The sequence below is a fragment of the Falco peregrinus genome, chromosome 7, assembly GCF_023634155.1.
Source record: "Falco peregrinus isolate bFalPer1 chromosome 7, bFalPer1.pri, whole genome shotgun sequence".
NCBI lineage: Eukaryota > Metazoa > Chordata > Aves > Falconiformes > Falconidae > Falco > Falco peregrinus.
In genome coordinates this window covers 67,463,238-67,486,570 of record NC_073727.1, presented here as the reverse complement: position 1 = coordinate 67,486,570, position 23,333 = coordinate 67,463,238, and the positions used below count along the sequence as shown (strand labels likewise).

At 37.7% G+C, this 23,333-nt stretch overlaps 1 protein-coding gene across 1 annotated transcript in view; it reads left to right on the top strand.

Annotated features, from left to right (window-relative positions):
• The window catches only part of SNTG2 (syntrophin gamma 2), a 268,310-nt gene that overhangs the window by 186,131 nt on the left and 58,846 nt on the right, over positions 1 to 23,333 (top strand). Inside the window, exons 10-11 of the mRNA XM_055810660.1 lie at positions 13,228 to 13,357; positions 21,261 to 21,299. Coding sequence (XP_055666635.1) covers positions 13,228 to 13,357; positions 21,261 to 21,299 — 169 coding nt within the window. The remainder of the gene's footprint in view (positions 1 to 13,227; positions 13,358 to 21,260; positions 21,300 to 23,333) is intronic.

Genomic DNA, 23,333 nt, shown 5'->3' with positions numbered 1-23,333 from the left:
CCACATATATATATATATATAGTATATACAGCACTCCTTTATTACTGGTGGTTTTGGTTGGTTTGTGTTTTGTTGTTTGGTTTTTTTTTTTTCTCCTTTCTGTTGTATCACTCTAAAGGAAGATGAAAGCATTCCATTAAAGCCTATCACTACCCCATGATACTGTAGTTCTACTAAATGCTCCTTGCTTATTTTAGTAAACCAACAAGAACATCTATATGAGCATTAGAGGAATGCCACCTTGAGATTAACCGCAGATGAGGTGTTTTCCATGTTCTTGCTAAAGGTGTTTATTTTTGCCTGAGGGATACCAGACTGCTCTTATCCTATTCTCTCCTTTTCTGAAATACATGTACATATTTTTACTACTATCCCACTTGTATCCTTTCCTTTAAATTTCCCCATGTTCATATAAGCATAAACTCCAACATTTGTCTTCAGTAATTGCTCTCTGAAATCACGCATCTGCTTTGCATGAAATAAAACGTACAAGCAATTCCAAGTATAAATGGTACCATCAGTATAGATAACAATCCTCCTTTTCAACCGTATCAACCCATCTCCACTCCCTTTCACATTTCAGCCATCAGTCTAAAGTAATTTGAATATGTTCATGAGAATTCCTCCAAATATATCATGGATTCTTCTGACAAATTTGCTAATTTTGCCATTCTCAGAATATTTACTTGGAGCCTATTTGCATACCTTGTTATACAGCATGCCTGATTTTTCAGAATTAAATGAGTCCATAAGTCTGTATGTCATCCTTGTAGCTTTTTTTCTGCCTTATGTTCGTCATAACATTGTTTTTTTGTAATGCTTCATTATATTTTATCCTTTAAGTTACCTCCATTGGCCCTGAGAAGGTGCACTGGCACAAGAGCAGACAGATTATTTTTTAAGTGTATAGTATTGAAGTATTGCATCTTCTGTAGTGCCACATGTACAGCTGTGTGCCTTCTCTTCAGCTAGATGGGCTATATAAAAAGTCTTTTCCTCTACTTCCTACCTGAATTAAATTTGGAGAGGTCTATATCATTCTTTCCATCAAAATTATCTATATCCCTTTGGCTTTTGACATTGTCTTGTAACTATGCAAAATTTTATGGCTTGTGAAAGGATGCTGAAGCCTGTATTATTTTGCTGTCGATCCACTTACAAGTAATGCATACTATGCTTTCTTCAATCCTTCTTTTCCCTGACGGAAAACCAGCTTTTTTCACCTGTGAAATTCTTGCAGTTGGCTACAGCAGACTTAGCATACTTCTGTTACTAAAATCAATCACAGAGTGATTTCTTTAATATATAGTATTGTATATTCTATATATAGTATCCGTAAGTCCAACTACTCGTGCTGTTCTGATGTGGTAAGCTGCTGTCAGCCAGTCTGGATGGCCCCTCTGACCTCATTCACTTTCCTTCTCCTTCATGTTCAAGATTGTTTCATGTTTTCAGCAGTCTTTTTCTGGGACTGTAAATAAGTTCCAACTTTCAGATAACCTTAGGAACAAGAAAAAGATTGTCTGTCATAAGGCTAAACAGATTCTTATACGTTACTGAAGGTCATGTTTTTGTTGGCTGTATTTAAAAAGGATAAATAGAGAGTATGACAATGTCAGCATCTTGTTTAATATTTTTTACCATTTTTCAATTAGGAGCATGTTACACAGCTAGAGTTGTCTGTCAGACTGTAGTATACTTTTAGTGTGGGTTAGATCAAATCTAGTCTAATCAAGTTAGGCTATATTATTTCCTTTGTGGTCCAGCTATGCAGTTTAAATTCCTCTGTACTTCATTTGAGAACTTTGGCAAAAAATGGCAAACCTTTAGCTCTTGTGTCATGAGATGACCAAGAACACCTGTATCTCTTTGATTGTTATTCTTTTTTCATTATAAGAGAAAGAAGTTACCCTTGACTTTTCCTTTCACTTGAATTTTCTTTTTATTTTTCCCAGAAAGTCTGAAGACTGGTGACTTAATGACACAAGAGTCTATTTTCATATATTTCAGATTCTGTCAGCACCGTACATGAAACAAGAGAGTATGGGGTAGATTTTTTTCCTTCATTATACATAAAGAGGGGTGAATGAAAATACTGCAGATGGGACTGTGGAGTATGTTTGTCTGTATCACAAAATGAAATTACAGAATCACAGAATGGTCGGGGTTGGAAGGCACTTCTGGAGACCATCTAGCCTAACCCCCTGCTAAAGTAGGTTCACCCACAGCAGGTTGCACAGGATCACGTCCAGGCAGGTTTTGATTGTGTCCAGAGAAGGAGACTCCACAGCCCCTCTTGGCAGCCTATTCCAGGGCTCTGGCACCCTCAAAGGAAAGAAGTTCTTCCTCATATTCAGATGGAACTTCTTGTGTTGCAGTTTCTGCCTGTCACGCCTTGTCCTGTCACTGGGCACCACTGAAAAGAGCCCGGCCCCTTGACACCTGCTCTTAAGGTATCTGTAGGCATTGGTAAGATCTGCTCTCCATCTCCAGACTAAACAGGCCCAGCTCTCTCAGCCTTCCCTCATAAAGGAGATGCTCCAGTCCCCTCATCATCCTTGCAGCCCTCCGCTGGGCACTCTCCAGTAATTCCCAGTCTCTCTTGAACTGGGGAGCCCAGCACTGGACACAGCACCCCAGATGTGGCCTCACCAGAGCAGAGCAGAGGGGCAGGATCACCTCCCTCCACCTGCTGGCCATGATCCTCCTAATGCACCCCAGGGTCCCACTGGCCTTCTTGGCCACCAGGGCACACTGCTGGCCCATGGGCACCTTGCTGCCCACCAGAGCTCCCAGGCCCTTCCCCGCAGAGCTGCCTCCCAGCAGGCCAGCCCCAGCCTGTACTGGTGCGGGGGGTTATTCCTGCCCAGGGGCAGGACCCTCCACTTGCCTTTGATGAACTCCATGAGGTCCCTCTCCGCCCAGCTCCCCAGCCTGCCCAGGTCTCGCTGAATGGCAGCGCAGCCTGCTGGGGTCTCAGCCACTCCTCCCAGTGCTGTGTCACCAGCAAACGTGCTGAGGGGACACTCCGTCCCTTCATCCAGGTCGTTGATGAATAAGTTGAACATGATGATGCAATACTGACTCTTGGGGAACACCACTACCTACAGGCCAAAAAATTCCCCAGAATATTTTAAAGGAAAGATAAGAAATGTAGTAGATATCATGCCTCTTCTCACTGGGAGAGAAATATTGTATTAATTACTGAAATCACCTTTAATTAGTTTATTTCATGCTGTTGATATGATTGGACTCTGAAAGAATATTTCTATGCAGTGTGCTGATCAGTCTTTTTGATTACTTATTAATTCAATAACTTTTATTCACTTGCTTTTGTAATATAGCACTGCTACTTCTATCATTCTGAACTTCTCACCAGTCCATCAATGTAATTTTTCTCTGTAAGAGGTAAGGTAATCTATACAGTGAGGACTGTTCCTGTGAATACTCTTAATTGCTAACTGGTAATGGAGACATTTTTTGAGTGTTGAGAATAGAGTTGGTCACTGAATGTGATGGAAGTTTAACAGAGAAATGATAAGATCAGTTAAATCTTCCTCGCCCAAAGGAATTTGTAGTTCATGGCATAGTTTGGGGTGGTTTTGTTTTTAAGATGGAAAAGTAAAGATAAGTAGTCGATGAAGAACATAGTTCATTCATTTATAGTCTTTCATCTCTCCTATGGAATGTCTGGATCCGTATTTGGAAAAAAAAAAATATAGACATGTATTTTTAGTCCTTTCAGCAGACAGTGGCAGTACTATATAATCCTTTTTATTTGTTGTATTGACTGGAGCTTTTGACTAAGTGAATGTACAATCACTATAACCTCTTGAACATTATGAGTTTAGGGATGGGGGGAAAAAATTGCTTCTTTGGAAGATGGAAATTAGATTGAAGAAATGAGTGGAGTGGAAGTAATTCAGGCCCAGTAGCTATGAGCCCATGTAGCTATGATCCCAATTACAAAACAACTTAATTAGATTTAGGTGTTATTTTCTATTTCTTGGTATTCTGGCCATTGCAATTACTACAGAGTATTGTCCAGGTTTTTTTACATGGGTGGTTTTGGGTTTGGGATATTTATTTATTTTTAATTGGCTCACTGGCTTCTTAACAGAATCTTCCTGAAGGATTCTGTTTTCCATTTTAACATTTTAGTGATTTAACATAATGCCTTTAATTAGATAAATAAATTGGAAAGTAAGAAATTAAATAAACAATTTTGAGAAAGGTACAGGCATTAAACAAAATCTGAGTTACAAAACCTGAATGAGTATTTGCTCACTGTTTACAGTTGCAGTTACATTGAACTTCAGGGTAAGAAGAACAAGTATGTACCTGAAAGATATCTCAATCAAACTAATATAGAGCAATAGGGTGAGAGACAGTGGCAGAGAGATTAATGTCTGATAAAAGGTAAGATGAAAAAGAAAGTGCAGTTTTGGAGGGTTATTATTAATAGTGTGCCTCAAGGGCGATTTGACTGATGATGCAGAAAATGGTACACTAATTGAAGTCATTGGTGACACAGAATCAGCATCATCAGTACAGAAAAAGGAGCACAATACTTTATGAGAGGATAGAACTATTGGAAATGGAATGCAACATAATAGTACAAAATGCAGGGGGATGATATTGTTACTACAACAAAAAAACCCTATGAAATAGGTTTTCATAGGAGCCTGGTGAAGCCTTTGTTACGTGGCAGGAAAGGAAGGAAAAGATTGGGTACAGTAGTTAAACAGCAAATAGCTCTGAAAAAGCACTGCCCTGCAGAGTTATAAAGGAGAAACAGATATTTCAGAGTATAGCAGGAGAAACATTTTCCAGAAGTCAGAAGCATTAAAACCATTAAACTACTAAGGCCCCATCTAGAACCTATGTACAATTCTGATTATTTAAATAAAAACATAAAATTTTATATTAGAAGTTTTGCCTTTTCTCAAAAGGTATTTTACTGTCACTGTTCCTATTTTCAGCTGTAGTATTTTAGGATTTAACAACCGGGGTTTCCTTTGGCACTTAAGGAATTTTAGGGTTGGGGTTTTTTTCCATTATGCATAGAGTTGGAAAGTGACATTTGTTTTCAATGGATTTAGACCTGATAGCCTTGAAATAAAAGACATATACTTCACTGTGGGCAATGTTTTTTTGATTTCTACATGCGGGTTGATTTTTTGACTGTAGTTAGAAAGTACTAAAACTAGCTTGGCATCTGCCTGTATGGGAATCCATTCTGTAACTTCTGTTCTGAATTTTTTCATCTTTGAAGCCCTCCAGCAAGCACTTTGTTATGTCTTTAGGAATATGATGCACAGGACAACTTACTGGTTTTGTACTACATTGTTCAGGTCACGTGTAAAAAGAATAAGCCATGAAATCAGTGGATTTTTTTTAAAAAAATGTGCTATATACAGTTTTTTAAGGACTGAAGACTGCTATGTGTGTTTTTCTTTAAAAGCATCATTAAGTGTTTCCAGTATACTTGTCACATTCTGCTCAAGCAGCAGGATGTTCTGGAAATCAGTTGCAAGGGATCAGGAATGTGCAGGCAACAGAATAAGATCTGCCCAACAGACTGTAAACAGAAAAGTAGCTCATAAGTGACCAGCCATTCTGCAGATCTATCTACAATTCTGGTCACTTACCCTTGGCTAGAATAAGCTGCTAAATCAGACAAAATCAAGGTATAGGCAGGAAGAAAAAGCTAGACAGGAGCAGTGCCACACAGTTAGAATAAAAGGTCAGCACTGAATATCGCTTCTTAGAGATTTAGTACCAGTTCCCGGTGTAAGAAGTCATGTAAAATGTTTTGGCCAGACATTAGACATACTTTTGGATGCAGTATAAAAATGTATCAAAAATCAGTGACATGAAAACTAAGGAAATTGCTGTTTCTTTGCACTCTAGGGCAATATATTCATATACTTAAATAAATCCCTTTAATTCTGTTCAGTAGCATGAAGCCAACATAAGGAGAGTGAGCTGATTTGTTTTTTGAATCTTCACGCTTGTGATATTTAGCTTCTAGTTTTAAAATCTATACTGCAACTAAGTGCACAAGCAAAAATGAAGAACTTCCAATCTTTTCAGGATGAGTGTACTCAGGAACCATTTCTGCTTTCCCCCAGAGATGATGTGTTGCTCTGGAAAATCCATGTGACACCTCTTCAGTCTTGGTTTTTTCTGGTAAATAGCATCCCTGAGAAGACAGAATGGTGGATTACATCATGGCATATTGCCAGCAAGCAGAAGAAAAGGCAAAATAAATACTGTCCTCCAAAAAAGATAAACACATTATTACTCTCGGGGAATTGTTAATATTACCACTGAGTTCAAAGAATTATTATTTTTTGTTTGTTTCTGGAGAATTTGAGACTGACTTTGTCTTCTGCTTGCTGACCACATATTAAATTCTAATCCACCAGGATTAGCTCAGAAGGAATCTACCCCCAGATGTCTTCAGTAAATGCCTTAGGATAGATAAATAGCCTGGAGTTTCCACAGCAGACCTGCTTGCTTCCCACTAACTTTGACACCAAAAAAACCCAACCAACTTCTACAGTGAGCAGAATATGTTGAAGTTTGTGATGCTCATTATTTAGCTTTATTGCTGTTATTTTACGAAATACCTATTTGTTCAAGAAATACATATTTTCAGAGGAGAGTTATGGGAAAAAACCAATTTGCATGGTGTTATCAATAATAGTAGTAATTACATGATCAACCTATATTGTTCTTAATTCTGAAAGCAGAAGGTGTTCAGATTTCAAAGAAATCCAGCACATTACTAAGTGTAAGTCAAGCATATGGACATCTATTTTTCCCTAACAAACGTGTCTGCATTTCATAGAAAGTATAAATTGGATGTTTAAATCCTGTGGAGAATTGAACATCCTGAAGAAGCAATCTTTTGCATGTAATTTAGACATAATGTCACTGATGATCTCTGTAGTCATGACACAGGTTTGTTGTCATGAGCTACATGCTCTCCTCATTCCAAAAGACTTACAGAGCTTAAACCTGGACCTCAGCTGGCATTGCAGTTGCAGGCAGTCCAGTTAATTATTATCCAAATACAGATTTTGTTAGCCATCTCAAGTATGTAAAAAAATTCACAGAGACACTTATGTATTATATTGGAGACTGAAGCCATTGACATTATCAAATCAACTCTGAAGACATCATTAAGGTAAATCCAGTCTTCCTACAATGAATACTGTGAAATACAATTGAGTGATTTATTATTTAAAATTTTAACCTTTCCCACACACTTCCATTTTGCTTAAGGAGCAATTAGAAAGTGGCCTGAATGTTTATTATCCTGGTGATCAAAATAAATTGTAAACACTTGCATTAAGACTTTTTAAAAATACAGTTGAAGGGGGTTTAGCTTTGATAATAATTATTTTGCCAATGCATTCAATAAGATGGTGAAACCAATCTTTTTTTGATTTGATAATTTATATTTACTAACATTTTCTTGTACTTTCTTTCTGAGTAGAATTAACATGTGATGCGCTCTGAATCTAAAAAAGGCATCTTCATGTCAATAACTTGAGGCAAAATGACATTTCACCTAAATGCTGTGGGACCGCCCATGTGCTTAAAATCTTTGTAGGACTGCAGTTTAATGAATGAGATTCATCTCACCTGACAGTAGTAATCATTCACCTATGAATGTGTGAAATCCCTGGACTCACCTTGGAGTCAATGAAAAGGAATAAGGGTCTCCATAGAATGATCCAGTTCACTTATCTTGTGCACTCACTTATGATAACAAAAAAAAAAAAAAAAAGTTTCACAAGTTTAGCATGACTTACAGAAATCATCAAATATTTCAGGCTAGAAGGGATCCTGGAAGTCACCTAGTCCAGTTCACTGCTCAGAGTATGTCTAATGAGAACATGGTGCTCAGGGCCCTCTCTTGTCAATTCCTGAACACTTCCCAGGGTGGAGATTCCACAGCTTTGCTGTGCATCCTGTGCCAGTTTTTGATCACCTTAGTGGGAAAAAAACCAGAATAAAAATCTAATGTCGAATTAGCTTGCCATGTTCCAGCTTGTGTCTGCTGCCTGTGATCCATATACTTAGGCAACAGATCTTCATATACTTGAATGAGGTGAAATCCATCTCTTGAATTACCACTAATAATTGTGCTGGAATTATAAAACACTTGATAAGTATATATACACTCCATTCTCCAGCTGACCACACTGACTAGTCCTACTACACATTCTGCACTCAGGATTTGACAGGAGTACACTGATACTGCGTATAGCTTTCAGTCTTTCAAGCTACTCCTATTTCCCTGCAAGACTCCTCCACCTATTCCATACCAATAAAGCATGCTGAGAATGTAAGTCCTCAGATTTTTCTGTCTGCAGCAAAACCAGATACCTCACACCTGTATCCTACTCTCTTTTCTCTTTCAGCTGGTGATATTTCGCTTGTTCTTTCTCCTCAGTGCTGGTGTTACTATTTGTATGACTTCACAGGAAACAGGATAAGAAATCTCATGAATGCTAAACCTGTGCCCTCTCCCACTATCCTTTTCTTCTGCACAAGTTATTAAAAATCTAATGGAATACAGCTACTTCTATACTCGCATCAGTTAAGGAAATACCTGTAGAAGCATGTTTGTGTTACTTCAGTTATCTTAATTCATTACTCCAAGTTTAATAATAAAGTTACAAAACTGGAAGAAAAAGGTTCAAAAAAACCCCAAATATAAAATGCATTCCAAGTTTATGTTTAATGCTTCAATATCTTTTAAGCAACATAGTTTCTGTTAACAGTCCAATTATACAAGCAAATTGAATATATTTTAAGATATGAGGTATATGTCATTTAGAATACAAAATCCCATTTTTAACACAGAATTTCAAAGAGATTAAGTAATTCAGATAATTCTCTTTTGGGAATTTCCATTCAGATCACCCACAGTCCACAAAAATTCAGGCTAAATAGAAATTCTAGCAAGAGGGCCATGTAGTACTATAAACAAGCCACTGGAAAATGCTGTAAGAAAAACAATAAAAAGTCAACTCAGACATCAAAAAAGGATGCGAACAGGAAGGAAAGAAGACTGATTTAGGACCTGGAAAGATGCAAAGGTAGGCAAATCTGTCTGTCGGCATGGTAGTAAACTTCAGGTAAAACAGCTACTGTCAGACAAGAATCTAAGGTTTTATTAAGGAAATACAGTAAAACATTGAGATAAGCCTAATGTAAAGATGGTTTCACATGCCACACATACTGAAAATCTTAAAATATATTTTGCTGAAATTCTTAGGCTCCTATAAAGTAAAATCTCAGCTTTTCCCATTTCAGCTGTCACTGAAAATACATTTTCTCTTAGAAAAATCTTTGGATTTAACACTTCTATAGTAGCTAAATGCTTGTATGGCAAAAATATGCTCTATTAATATTAATTAATTTTAATTGTTTAAAAGTGTCAATGTCAGGAAGAGAACTTAAACCTACCAATGCCCATCTGTTAGTCTTACTGTCTTTCTCATAAAGACAGTGTTTATTTTATTAAAAGAATTTAATGCAATAAACAAAACCCCAAAGACACCAGCAATGCAGATCCATTCATCATTTCCATGTGAAAGTGAGATAGAAAGAGGCTGAGTACAGAAAACAATGCCTCATGCTCCTTTGTGGAAATGCTTGCACGGAGCAAAGTTACAGATTGGGTGAAAATCTGAAAATAATAAGAAATATGAGTGTAATTTGGCCCAAATTTCTCAAATTTAGGAAAAACAAACATTCTTTTCTGGTTCTAGTTGCAGCAGTCAGTACAGTAAAAGCAGTAGTAGAGGAGATGGGAATTTCCTCTAACTGTGTTTTAAAATAAGTTTGCAGCCTCAGAGAAAGAAAAAAAAAGAGCTAAAACATATTCTTATTTTGTGGTGATAAGATAACTTCATAGCATCTTGAGACCTCTCAAATTTACTATTTGGTATTAAATGGAAACTCGTCCTTGTCAGCTAACAGCAACAGGTGCTTAGTTGTGCCTCTGTATTTTTTTTTTCTTTTCTGTGTTTGGAGGAAATGGAGAAAGGCATGGTATTTAAGCCTCTAGAATTTATTTTCTTCTGAATTCCAGTGCTGTCTTGGTGCTTGCATTAATTGTTTCATTTAAAACCAAAACAAAAGCTTCAGCATTCATTTTATTAAGCTTTTATTTTTAGTTTGGATACTTGTTTTTACTTGTAGCTTTATATATTATGCTTTTCAGACCACAGTGTGATACGTGCAACAATAGCAATATATTGTAGGATCTGTAGAGTTCTGGGAACGATTGTTACTGAAGGCAAGAAATAATGTAAAGTTGAGTAAGGCTGAGAGCAAAATTACTGTCTTAATCACACAAAGTTTGTGGCTGACATCTGTAAACTTTGAACACCCATGCTCTTTCTTTTCCTGCTTTATTTAATGCACTGAGCTGCTTTCTGGTGAAGCTGGCTTTCTCCCTGAGTCAACGCAGTGGGGACAGCGGTTCCCCAAAGGTCTCAGTCCACTGTGCCAGGCACTGTGATGACCTCTGGCACATGAGAAGCCTTGAATCAGACAGAGCTCCTAAGGAAGGGTGCCCTGGAATCAGTCTCCAGGGACAAGGGAACAGCTCTGCAGGAAAGGCTTGGGCATCTTGATGGACACCACGTTGAGTATGTCAGCTGTATGCACTTCCAGTGCTGAAGCCCCGCATATGGGGCTGTGTTAGCAGTAATGTAGTCAGCAGGTCAGGGGAAGTGGTTATTCTCTACTTTGCATTCCTGAGGCCACATCTGAAATACCTGCATCTAAAATACTGTGTCCAGTATTGGTCTTCCTGTGGAAAAGAGATTTGTATTTTAAACCAGTTAGCAAAGAGGCTGGACTTGGAGGATCCCTCACACCCGGTTTGATTCTGTGCAGATAATTCTGTCTGTGAAGTGTTCCGATCTCTAGATGCTTTTGTTTCACTCTTGTTAACTGTCTTTTATAACTGATCGCCATATTTTAATAAGGTAAAGGACAACAGGAATTTTAGCGTAAACTGCACTATTGCCAGCACCATGTTTCAGATGATAAAAGATTAATTAATAGTTATAAACCACATTATTTTTAAATCTTGATTTCCTGTGTTGGTAGCATCAGCTTTTAGCTGAGGATTTCCCTTCTGTGATGTTTCATCAGCCTCGTGTATAACTCTGTACCACTCGGATAAGGCCTTCACACTGCATACCTTTATGCATCTACTACTGAAGCTGAGTTTCGTATCTACGCACCCTGTGGTGTGGAAAGCACGTGCTGTTTCTTGGCTCTGTTAAATGCTCTGGATTGTCCTTTCTGTCTGTGTAAAGATTCTAGCATCCTAGCTTTGATATTCGAATTTGATACCTAAGTTAGGTGTTGTGAATTGTTTCTCTTCATGGCACCAAATTAAGTTTATTTCCATGCTCTGCTGTGTATCAACGCATAGGGGATGACAGACCTTCACTGTCTCAGTGGGATGTCAAAGAGATCATGCCATAAGTCATTCCATTACAGCACTGTTGGGATCTTTGTCAGTCTGAGGTAAAAGGAACAGTATGCTTCAGAGGTGATTATTTCATTCAGTTTACTTGAAGACAATAAAAGGATTTATTTTGACCTTTCTTTCTGAAGAGGTGAAACAGATTTACTGAAATAAAGTGACACAGCATTGTGCTATTGCCACAAGGTTTTACTAGTTCCATGATAATTCAATCATGAAAGGAAAACAAGGGAATCAGCTGATAAATATTTAAGTCTTCAGGCCAAGAATGTTATTTTTGTGAACAGCAAGTATAATTCTTTACAACTCTTTTAAAAGTAAAGCATATGAGTTAATGTGTATATATCTATTAGGATACATTGTCTTTTTAATATTGTGAGGGGTGGTTTATATGACCTTTTTTAGCAAGTATATAGAGTTTAGCATTCATGTTCACCATCAAACTCCCTACAAATGAGAAATGTTAATACCTTTTCCAGTAAGTCATGAATTAATAACTGCCTATTAACAACTTTGTGTCATTTTGAATGCTTGTGTTGACATATATCATAAATTAAGCAGTAGAGGACTTTTACCTAAGATCAGAGAATCCCAGGAAAACCCAGAAATTTTGTGGAGCAGTATTCTTGATTCAGTACTTTGCTTTCTTCTAGGTTAGTACTGAAAAGAAAGCAATATACCATATAAGTATAAATATCTAATTATTGAATGTAGGAGGTGGCAGTGATATTCTCCATATTACATACAAACTATATGCACAATCATTCAGATAATTGTCTTTCACAATAGTATATGACTAAAATCTAATTCTCGTGACAGTCATGTGCAGTTGAGTAATATATGTAGCTTTCTGAAGTTTAGTTGCTGAAACTATTGCATGTCACATGTTTTAAGTTTAGACCATTGTACTTCCACGCCACTACATAATGAGCTGTTGTTGTTCCTATTGAAACATCTCATAGTTAAAAAAGCATATCACACCAGCATTCCAGTGTGGAGGATTTAAGAGGCGCATACACAGTGCTTAACTTACTGCAGATAGTAAGGAAAGCATTGGCATTTGCAGAATAATGCTGCTGTGAACATATAAAAGATACATTAAAAAATGAATAAAATGCAGTTGCACATTAGCGTGTGTCAGTGCTGTTTTGAGAAAGGGCCCTACATTAAAAAAATATTTAAAGAAATTTCTAAGTACATTTTTCAAATTTCAGTGTTATAACTTAAAGGAAACATTGCTTAGAACATTATGTAGAAAGGTACAGGAATCCAAGGAATTAAAGCTAGGGAAGGCAGTTCTTTGCAACTTAATACATTCCTAGTAAATGAAACCAAAATGCAATAAAGAAAACAGTCATTTTGGTTAAAAGATAAAAAATTTGTTTTTTCAAGAAGGTCTAATGCATACTTTCTGAATACACTACCTTAAGTTCAGTAATTATGAACATAATATGTATACTCAATGGAAGTAAATGATCAGCACATATATATGCTGGTACAGAGAAAGTACTTATTGTATGTGTTGCTCCTGGTACTGCCCATTATTATCATTCTCCTTTTTGCCTTTCTTTTGATTTGTAAAATTAAGACTCAAAACATGTCAAAAGCTGTAAAAATCACTTGAACACTGAGAAATATTGGGCAGTTTCAGAATATTGACGTATCTTCCTTTACGGATATATTTCTTCTTACTGCAGATCTAATGCATTTGAAGTGCTGGCACTTGATGGAGTTAGTACTGGGATACTTCAGTTTTATACAGCCCAGGAGAGTGCTGACTGGCTGAGAGCAATATCAACTAACATCAGTGATTTGACACTTCAAAATGTATGTTACTTTCTGCATATTTTCATATTTCGTTGATATTGTAAAATTATTTCTAATTTTCCAAGGGTAGAAAACAGTTCACATTTAAGATACAATATATAAAATGCATGTGTACGGAGAGGAAAAGGAGAAAGGAAAGAGCAGGGAGAGAATGTCTGGTAAATCAAAAGTATCAAGAACTTTTCAAGACTTGCAGTGTTGTTATAAAAAAAAAAAAAAAAAAGTAGTAGAAAATCAGATTGAATTTATTTTTTTAAACACTTTTTAAAACAAAATATTTATCCTTTCTGGTCATTTCACAGAGCTTTAGACTTGACCACATATTTATTTTTTACATATTTGTAATTAAAATGTGCTTGAGATTAGTATTTGTTGATTTTAAAGTAGGCATGTGGAAATGTTGTAGTTAGTAAAGTGTGACTTACAGAGGCTTATTGGAACACAGCATTTTTACCTCTCTAAGTTATCTAAGAGTTGATATATTTAAGTACATATATTCCTTCATTCTCCCTAGGTGTATAAAAGTGCTTATGCTGTTTTAAGTTATTCCTGTAAATTCATAAGTAGCATTTGCTATTGCAAACAGAAGTATTAAATAATCCCTGGAGAAACAGAAAATTATTACTTAGACAGCACATTATTATTCCAAGAAAGGACAACTGAATCATAGAGTTATATAGTGAGCTCGATAATGTACAATATTGAAAATATATTTCAGTCTTTTTGAAATGATAGAAATCAATGATGAAAACATAATAGCAGAGCTGTCCCTTGAAGAATTGCCTGTGCAGGTTTCTAATCTTTTTTTCTTTAGATGTGTTCAGGCTGTAACTTCTTTTATAAATTATGATTTATGCTTTGTATTCTAGGTTAATTGTTGCTTAATTCTTCAGATTATATTGTGTATTATTTTGGACTGGATTTAAATATAAATCTTTCATCAAAACGGATTATAAATTGAATTTATTTTTCTGGTCTTCAAAAGTTACTTGGAATCACATTTGATCAGAATAGTTCATTTATTATGTTATTATGTTAATTATTTTTAAATACTCAGCTGCTTAAGCAATCTCTGGAAAAATCAGACTTTTTGCTTATGATGCATGCTTTATAATTATTCTCTATTCTCTAGTGGTTTACATCATTTACAGGGTATTACTATTTGATAATTCTGAGGAAGTGATGTAAATTATTCATGTAATTTCCTAATTCCTTCTGCATGAATAGAAAAAGAAGTGTATGGTAATATTTTTAGAGCAATTCCAGTTCATAGTTACTAAGCCCAAATCTATTGCTTTCTAAAGAGATCCACTCAATAAAAGCCACTCCAGGGATATAGGTGAATAAGAATAAAAAGTGGCTATAAATGCAAGCAGGTTTTATTAGTCATAGGGTTCTAGTCTGTTTTTTTCAAATACAGTATTTGCAGCAGCATGTGTCCTGACATAGTATCTTCACTGTGTTGTGACCTGTCTGCAACAATATTTTGTTATACGCTTGAGTACTTGCATTGCTCTTCTCTGTTATCTATCACAACAGTGAATTCTGTAAACAAAGTAGTTCATCTGGTGTTTGTCTAAGTGGCTGTTCGAGGGAAGGGTCTGAGAAACAGCAGCCATGATAAATTAATGTTTTGTGTTCTTGGTGAGATACAGAGTAAACTCTATACAGATCATATGAGAAGTAAGTATACATTTTACTTGGACTTAATGCTTTACAGGTTTTGTCAGGTGTTCAGCCTGTGCTACAACTGGGAAGGTCTGGCCAATTATTTTAATTAGTGATCATCAGAACAGGAGATGTAATAGTGAGAATCCCTTTTACTGCAAACCATTTTTCAAGACTAGGAGTGTGAGGCTGGATTGCAACTAAAATGGTCAGAAAAGGAAGGCTGGAGATTGCTCCCTGCCTCTGGGCAGAGGACACAGACTGTTTGACACCCACAGTGCCTAGGGCAAGGCCTTTGGATTAGGCTTCCTGAAAATCCATTTTGAATGCTTTTTATTACCTTAATAGTATCATTTCACAAAATTAGTCTTTTTTAATCATACATATGAAATTGATGCTAGGGAATGGATCTGTAATTCCTCAGATTCCTGTTTCTGCACTTCTCCATTTCTGTAGTGTCTCCTCCATTCTCCAGAAGTACCTGAAGATAATCACTACTGATTCCGAGATTATTTCAGATAGTCTCTTATCTACTTATAGGTTATTTTCATGAGTCCTTACTAATTCTAAATTCCATTGCTTCTCCAAATATTTAAACTATTCACTTCCTATTTTTATGTCCTATGTTATCATCTCTGTACATAAATTAATTGCTAGGTGTATGGTCACAGTGGACCTTCTTGCTGATACCATTGGCATAAAGAATGTTAACATTCTTACTCAACCTGTTACTAAGTATTTAAGCAATACTTTCCATTGTTCACCTTTTACTTCCGCATATTTTTTTTTATTTTGTATGTGCTGATACTTGTTTCTTGACTTTAGCAACTCTTCCTGCACCTTAGTCATTCTTCTGTGCTTATTTGTGCTACTGTTATATACATCCTTTGTCATAAAACTTTGCATACTATTTTGAACAATTTATTTTAGAATTTTGGTTAAGGAGCTCCTGATACAGATTAATTGTTTTCTTACAGTGCACCCTATCTTTCATGTATCACTTTACCCTAATATACTTTATTTTGCTATTTTACCCTAATACAGTCTCGTTCAGCAGCTGGCAGCTCTGTCAGATCTCCTGCTGGTGCCAGAAGACAGTCCTAATGTAGGCAGTACAAAAATAGCTCTGACACAATGTGACACTTGTGCTAATGTCAGGCTAGTTTTTTGAAGTACTGAAACATCTAACTTCTATGCAAAGACAAGCTCTCTGGGGACCGAGTGTAAAGGGGGAGTCATCTTTCAATAGTGAAGATGTGAGAAGTCCTCACTGCATAAGGATGCTACCCGTGGATGTTAACATATCCAGAAGTGTTACTTGGTAGATGAGATATAATGATTCCGGTATTAGCCTGGAGAGATTTGGTTCTTATAGGACAGAGAACCATGGGGAATACAATACTGCAACATGGAGAAAAATGTAAGGGTATCTTTTCAGCCCTCCTTACAGACATGCTCCTTGTATGGTTAGCTCTGAAAAACTAGTAGCATTCCGTCTTACAAGCAGTATGGGTTACTTTTTCTTCTCAGGACCCTAGCCCCAAATTATTCACCACGGTTCATATTCTTGTCTTTCACATACTTTTCTACCAGTGTGAAACTTCCCTATCATCTTCCTTTGTGATTCTATTCCCAATCTTCAAAATGTTCTCAAAGCTCTTCACATTTACCTTTGTGAGAAATAAACAGAGATTAATCAGCACCTCACATTTATTTCTTCATACACCTCTATTCTTGCAGAAGGAGGTACAGTTGAAGAAACTGAGGGGAGAAAGGGAACAGAAACTGGCAGTGAAGATTCCGTTATGAAACAATAAGCACAAGAAACAAGTTGATCTGCCTGTGCTTCTCGCTGCTCCTATTCTTTGTTTGTTCAGCTAGAGGGTTCTTTGTAGGCTGAAGTTGCAATGCTGTGCTGGAGATGTTTTTTTTAGGTCGGAGTTTCTTGGAATAATATATATTTCTCTCTGTTTTGCACCATTCAGATAGCCAGCTATTAAATACGTGCAGCTTTTCTCATGCATCTTAATTATTTTATTTGAAACATAACACTGAACATTAATGTAGTCATAATCAGTAGAAGCACCTAAAGACACTTGTTTCTTATATCTATAACTTCCTCAAGGTGTTTGTTGGTTTTTTTCCCTCCACTATATTCTAATGGTGTTATATATAAAAAAATATTTACAAATGAGCAGCTCATAAGAGAACGCATTAAGATGAAGTTGTTCGACTTTAAACATTATTTATGAATTTATATAAATCCTTCCAGCAGTTTCAGTAGTGGATGGTAGAAACTTAACATTTGCCTTCAAAACAGGGTTAGTAATCTGGATCATATTTATGCCTTTGACAGCTTTTTTAATTGTGTATGTCATAGTGTGTAAAGCTTTCCTTTTATGACTTTGCGTACATGTATATCTAAGTCATACTCAGTATCTCAGTGGAGTGAAAGTTCTATTTGAATAGGGAGAGACTTAGGAAATATGAGCTTGAGGCATGCATATAAAAAAAAAAGAAGATTGAGAAGACTTTGTTTTCTTTACACAGCAGAATGTGGGTTACATGTAGATGGAAACAAAATCCTTGTGTGTAGGAGGCAGTATACAAATTTGACTGCCTCAATGATTATGCAAAAATTCTATTCCCAGAGTGAAAACACATGAAAATATTTCTTTACTGCTGCTGCTTTTTTTTTTTTTTTTAAGTTAAAAATCTCCATTTGAAAGTTCCACAGTTCAAACTGTTGAGATTTTAAAGGGACAAGCAGTTTTACATGATCCTCTTATAGCCAGGAGAAAAATAACAGGTTCCTATCAAGATCTTTCTCTGCTGTCAGGATAGAGAATACAGGTAAATTAGATGTATAACTCTTTCTTTTTTGGCAAGTCAGAGTTAAGTGAGATAAATCCCAGCCAGGGAGGTATTTAGATTTAGGTATATGGTTCTAAATCATTTCATCCCCATTCTATTCCTGCACTGTATGTATTCATTTAGAACACAGTATAGGAATTATAATTTTTTAATAGTTCCTTTTCCAAGTTGCCTGCAGTCTGCAGATCCAGGTTTTTAGGTTTAGTTCCCCTGCTGTCTCCAACTCCCATTACTGTACTGCAGTACTGAAAGCTCATGTGCTGCCAGAAAGGTGTAACATATCCCATTTGTATTCCTATCTCTCTGCATCAGCTGTGGAGGCATGTAGAGAATGTGTGGTGCCAGGTGAAGTGGAGAGTGCATACTTCTCTGTCCTCAGCCCTGTGACATAGGGACATAATGTGATGCAGAAGGAAATCTTTCCTCTCCTCATAGTTATGTCAGGGCTGCAGCTGTCCCTGCTTTGAATAGGGAATGAGCTACGGCTGTGCAGTGAATAGCTGTGTAGTCCAAAGTATTCTTTCCTTACCAATGGGAAGCTGGACTGGTTATGAGAATGTGCTTAACAGTACTCTACCCTCATTCTGCAGAAAACCTGCATGGCCCGTCTCATGCACATTTTTCCAGGCAAATGAAATAAAAAGTAGGATAACTTTTTTTCATATCATATAGGGAACTTAAATAGTTTGAGTGAACCAAGAGGGAGAGTGAAAGGAGACAGGATCCTTGATAGCCCTGTTTATTTGTACTGGTTTATGCTAAAGCAATCTTTTTTTTCAGCCTGTCTTTGGCCACCTGCAAGGAAATGATATTTTCTGTGTGTATAGCATGGCTTCTGTATAGTTATTGGCATTAAAGAATTCCAGGTGTCTCTCGGTTATGTCCTGCACAACCACTCAGGATTAAGCCTATTACCGAATCAAACTGATGAGGTCTACTTCCTTCTGCAACACTGGGCATATCACCAATTTGTTTTATCCAAGCTACAGAGTGGGATTCTTGAGATCCTGCTGGTTTGTTAATGTTAGGACCCCGAGAGCACCAAGAGGCTCTGCCACGTCTTCCCCCTCCCAAAGCGCTCCAGGACACCCCTGGCACAGCACAGCCACGCAGCCTGGGATCAGACTGCTCTGGGCAGAGCTGTGTGTGAGAGCTGCGAGGAACCTTGCTGCCCCCCCCCCCCCCCCTACTTGGCAGCTGCATGGCAGCTCCATCATCATCAGTCCTCCTCTGTTCTGTGCTGTAGATGCCAGCACATGCAGTGGTCCCTGTTCCTCCTCTGGGGTGACAGGGTTGTAGTAGGGAGTATGGCGGGGCCCCTCCAAGGGGATGGCAGGCTCTCCTGCACTCTACCCAAGGTGGCAGCCAGGCCTCAAAAGATGCCCCAGGCTCCCAGCAGGTCTGGCTAGCTTGTCCCCAGAGCCTGTCACTCCCAGCGGTCTGACCCACCAGCACACCTGCACTGTTTGACCATACAATTCAAATGGTCTTCAGAAATGAGCGTATGGGGGAGAAGGAGCCCTGACGGCCCATGGTGCATTAGGACTGACTAGTGAGCTCCTGTAGCCGTGAGCCTTGGTATTATCCTGTGTCCATACAGTGAAGGTTCCTGCTGTCATCCTGTACTCCTCCACATTGTGTTTTGTCCTAGGGTCATTTTGTTTTTCACTCTATGGAGAATAATGACTTGTCATTGCCATCACTTGGTGAATGTGGGTGGGTGGGTATGGGGGAGTGTGGTGTGTGGGAGGGAATGTACACATACTTTATATACTTCATAAACCTATATCTTTTATATAAATATATACCACCAACCCTGACACATCCTGAGGCCTTTGTCATTAGCATAATGAGGCCTTTTGGCCTCCTACAGGTGCACTGGGTGAGGCTGGGATGGAGGTAGCTTTCTTCATAGCAGCCATATGGTGCTGTGATTTGTATCTATGGCTAAAACAGCATTAATAATTAACCAGCATTTTGACTGTTGCTGAACAGATCTTGCACAGCATCAAGGTGTTGACTTCTTATTACTCTGACACACCTCACCCCAATCCCCAGTGAGGTACAGGCAAGGAATTGAGAAGGGACACTGCTGGGACAGCTGACCCAAATTGTCCAAAGAGATATTCCATACCATATAACATTGTGCTCAGCAATAAAAGTGATGTAGCCGACAGAGGAGATGGGGCATCAGTCCGTTTGTGGAAGGCAGGTGATTGCCTTTGTATGACTTATTCTTTCCCTGTTTCCTTCACTTATTAAGCTCTCTTCATCCTGACCCATAGTTTTATTGCTTTTACACTTCCTATTTGTTCACCCTTCCTGCTGGGAGGGGGAAGGGAGTGAGCAGCTGTGTGGAGTGCTCAGCTGCTGACCAGAGTCAACCCACCACAACAGGCAATGGCACCACTGTCTTTACTGAGCTACATGGCTGCAGACATGCTCTGCTTCCAAAGATTACCCACAGATTTGATTTTACAAATCTGGTACGGCCAGGATACAAGCAATAGCCCTGGGATTCTTCTGCTCTTTTCCTGTGGCAATTGTAGTTTTTCCTGTTCATAGCTATAGCTTTTCTTCTTCTATCACAGACCTTTTGTTACAAAACAGGCTTCTTGATGACAAGATCCTTTGGAAGTACTCAAAAACTGTAAGACAGTTTGCAGCTTATAGCCTTGCATATAGGAGAGTCTGTCTTCCAGTCTAATATTTTTCTGTCTAGATTCCATACCATTACTACATATACTAATGCTATGCTTCAAAGAAGTGTTTCACTTTAAAGAACTGAGTATCTGTCAAGGTTTGTCCACCACTCATCTATGAAAATTATGACTGCCTAAGAAGAGCCATAGTCAACAAAACTCTTCATTATGTGAACAGAGAGGAAAAAGAAAGATATCTAACTTTATCTTGAAGAGCAAACTAAATTGAAAACCTGAACAATATTCCCTTCATCTTTAAACACATCTTGCACTCTATGCCCTTAATTTCACAAGTACTTAATCACAAGCTTAATTTATAGATGTGCTTAAGCAATTGTTTAACGGAGACCTAAGTGAGGTGTCTATACAGTACAGTATAATATTTCCCTCAGAGTAACAAAGTCAAATTCATAAATGCAAATCTTTATGAAGGATTTAATAAAAACTCTGATAAAAGCCTTCCCATCTTTTGAGTCCTTGGTTTTGTAAATTTTGTGTAGTAGTGAAAATGTAGTATTTAAGCACCGCATGATTTAATTTCTTATAAATATAATTTGGAAGTATTAATACAGTAGTCAATAACGAAGTCAATTCTGATTGCATCACAGAAACTCTTCAGCGTATTAATAACTGTGTATTCTTCCATCTCTCTTTCATAGATGAAAATGGCAAATAAATGTTGTTCTCCCTCAGACCAGGTAAGGCTTTCTTTATATTATCTAATTTTTTTTTAATTCATGTCGTTGCATTAAGTTGCAAAATTTGTAGAACTTACATACATAATTTAGTCAGGTTTAAAATTCTAAACCCAAGTTTTCTAGGGTTAGAAATTCCAAAATGGCCTTTAATACAGCAGATACTTAGTAATCCACAGTAATGAGTAGAATCCTCCACTGTAGACCTAAAAAGTGGATTAGATGGAGCCATGAAATAAATGAGAGTGGGGCAATGGACCGCACAGCCAGGTCTTGGAAAGCATACTGTATGTTTGTGCGTAATATTGCAGCAGTGATTCTGACAAGTTAACTCTGTATTTACATCACATATAGTGCACAGATAGGCAGGGAGTCTATTACAAATCCAATCTGTTTTACATGTGTCATGCTGGGCAGACTACATTTGCCATAACTGTTTTGGACTTCTGGGGCTCAGGAGCCTGATGAGATATTTCTTCTGCTCCAACTAGCCAAATGTCCTGAAGACCCAGATGAATTTACTGCATTGGGAAGTACTCTTCTTCTAGCATTGAAAACAGTTTTTTTCATTTACTTTGTAAAATAGAATAGTAGCATTTTCCAGGCTTATTCTGTAATTCTGGGAAGTACTTTGAAATTGTATTATAAAACTAAGTTTCACTTCTGTGTGCTTTCATTGCATCGATCTGGCATTGAATCATTACTCAGGAACAAAGAGCCCGATCCGTGCTGTTTCCAAAAATGTTGGATTTGTAGATTATAAAAGTGAAAATTAGGCAAACTGTCTTTTATAGTATTTTACTGCAGAAATTCATTGTGGAATTTTATTACAGAAGTCAAAAAAACCTTCATATCAGGGTCAAATAAATATTTATTAGTTTGACAGCTTGTATATTCATCCATATGTCACCATTTCATCATCTTAGTTGTAAAATGTGCTTGGGCATCTATGGTCTTTTCTAGAAGTTACTAAAAATATTTAACCATTGATAATTTCTTACACAGGAAACATTTTTTATATTTGGATCAGCATTTTGAAAAAGAAAAAGCCTCAAAACCAACTACAGACTAATTCTGTGTATAGCAGAAAACGAAGTTATCCTCAAAGCCTAAATAATTACCTATTCTATATAAGAAGGGAGCGTTTAATTACCCTTTTTTGCTGTGACTTTTAATTATTAATTAAACTGATATTGAAAACAAGTGATTATGAATGCCAGGGAAGAAGGCATTGAATCTGGATATCTTTTTATTGAATTAACTGGAATGGAAGAATACAGGCTCTTTAGGAAGCACAGCCAGGGGAGATGAGGAGGGGGTGTTGCCCTTTATGTTAGTGACCAGCTGGAGTGCATGGAGCTACACCTGGGGATGGATGAGAGCTTATGGGTCACGATTAAAGGGAAGGCAGGGACAGGTGACATTGTACTGGGGGTCTGCTACAGGACACCTGAATAGGAAGATGAAATGGATAGGACCCTCAATGGACAGGTAGGAGAACCTCATATTCACAAGCCCTGGCTCTCATAGAGATTTCAACCGCTCCGATATCTGTCGGAGGGACTACACAGCAAGGCATAAGCAATCCAGGAGCTTCCTCAAATATGTTGTTGATAACTTCTTTCTCCAAGTAATACAGAAGCCAATAAGGAGAGGTGCTATGCTGGACCTTGTTCTCACCAGCAAGGTGCGGCCTGTGAAGCTCAAGGGAAGCTTTCGCTGCAGTGGACATGAAATGGTAGAGTTCAAGATCCTTAGGGCAGAGAGGAGAGTGAACAGCTGACTTACTACCCCAGACTTCAGGAGAGCAGACTTTGGCCTTTTCAGGGATCTTCTCAGTAGAATACCATGAGATAAGGCCCTGGAGGCAAGAGGAGCCAAAGAAAGCTGGTTAATATTCAAGGATCATCCCCTCCAAGCTCAGGAGCAATGCGTCACAACAAAGAGGAAGTCAGGCAAAAACACCTGGAGGCCTGCATGGATGAACTAATTGCTCCTGGACAAACTCAAACACAAAATAAAGGAAGCCCGCAGGGA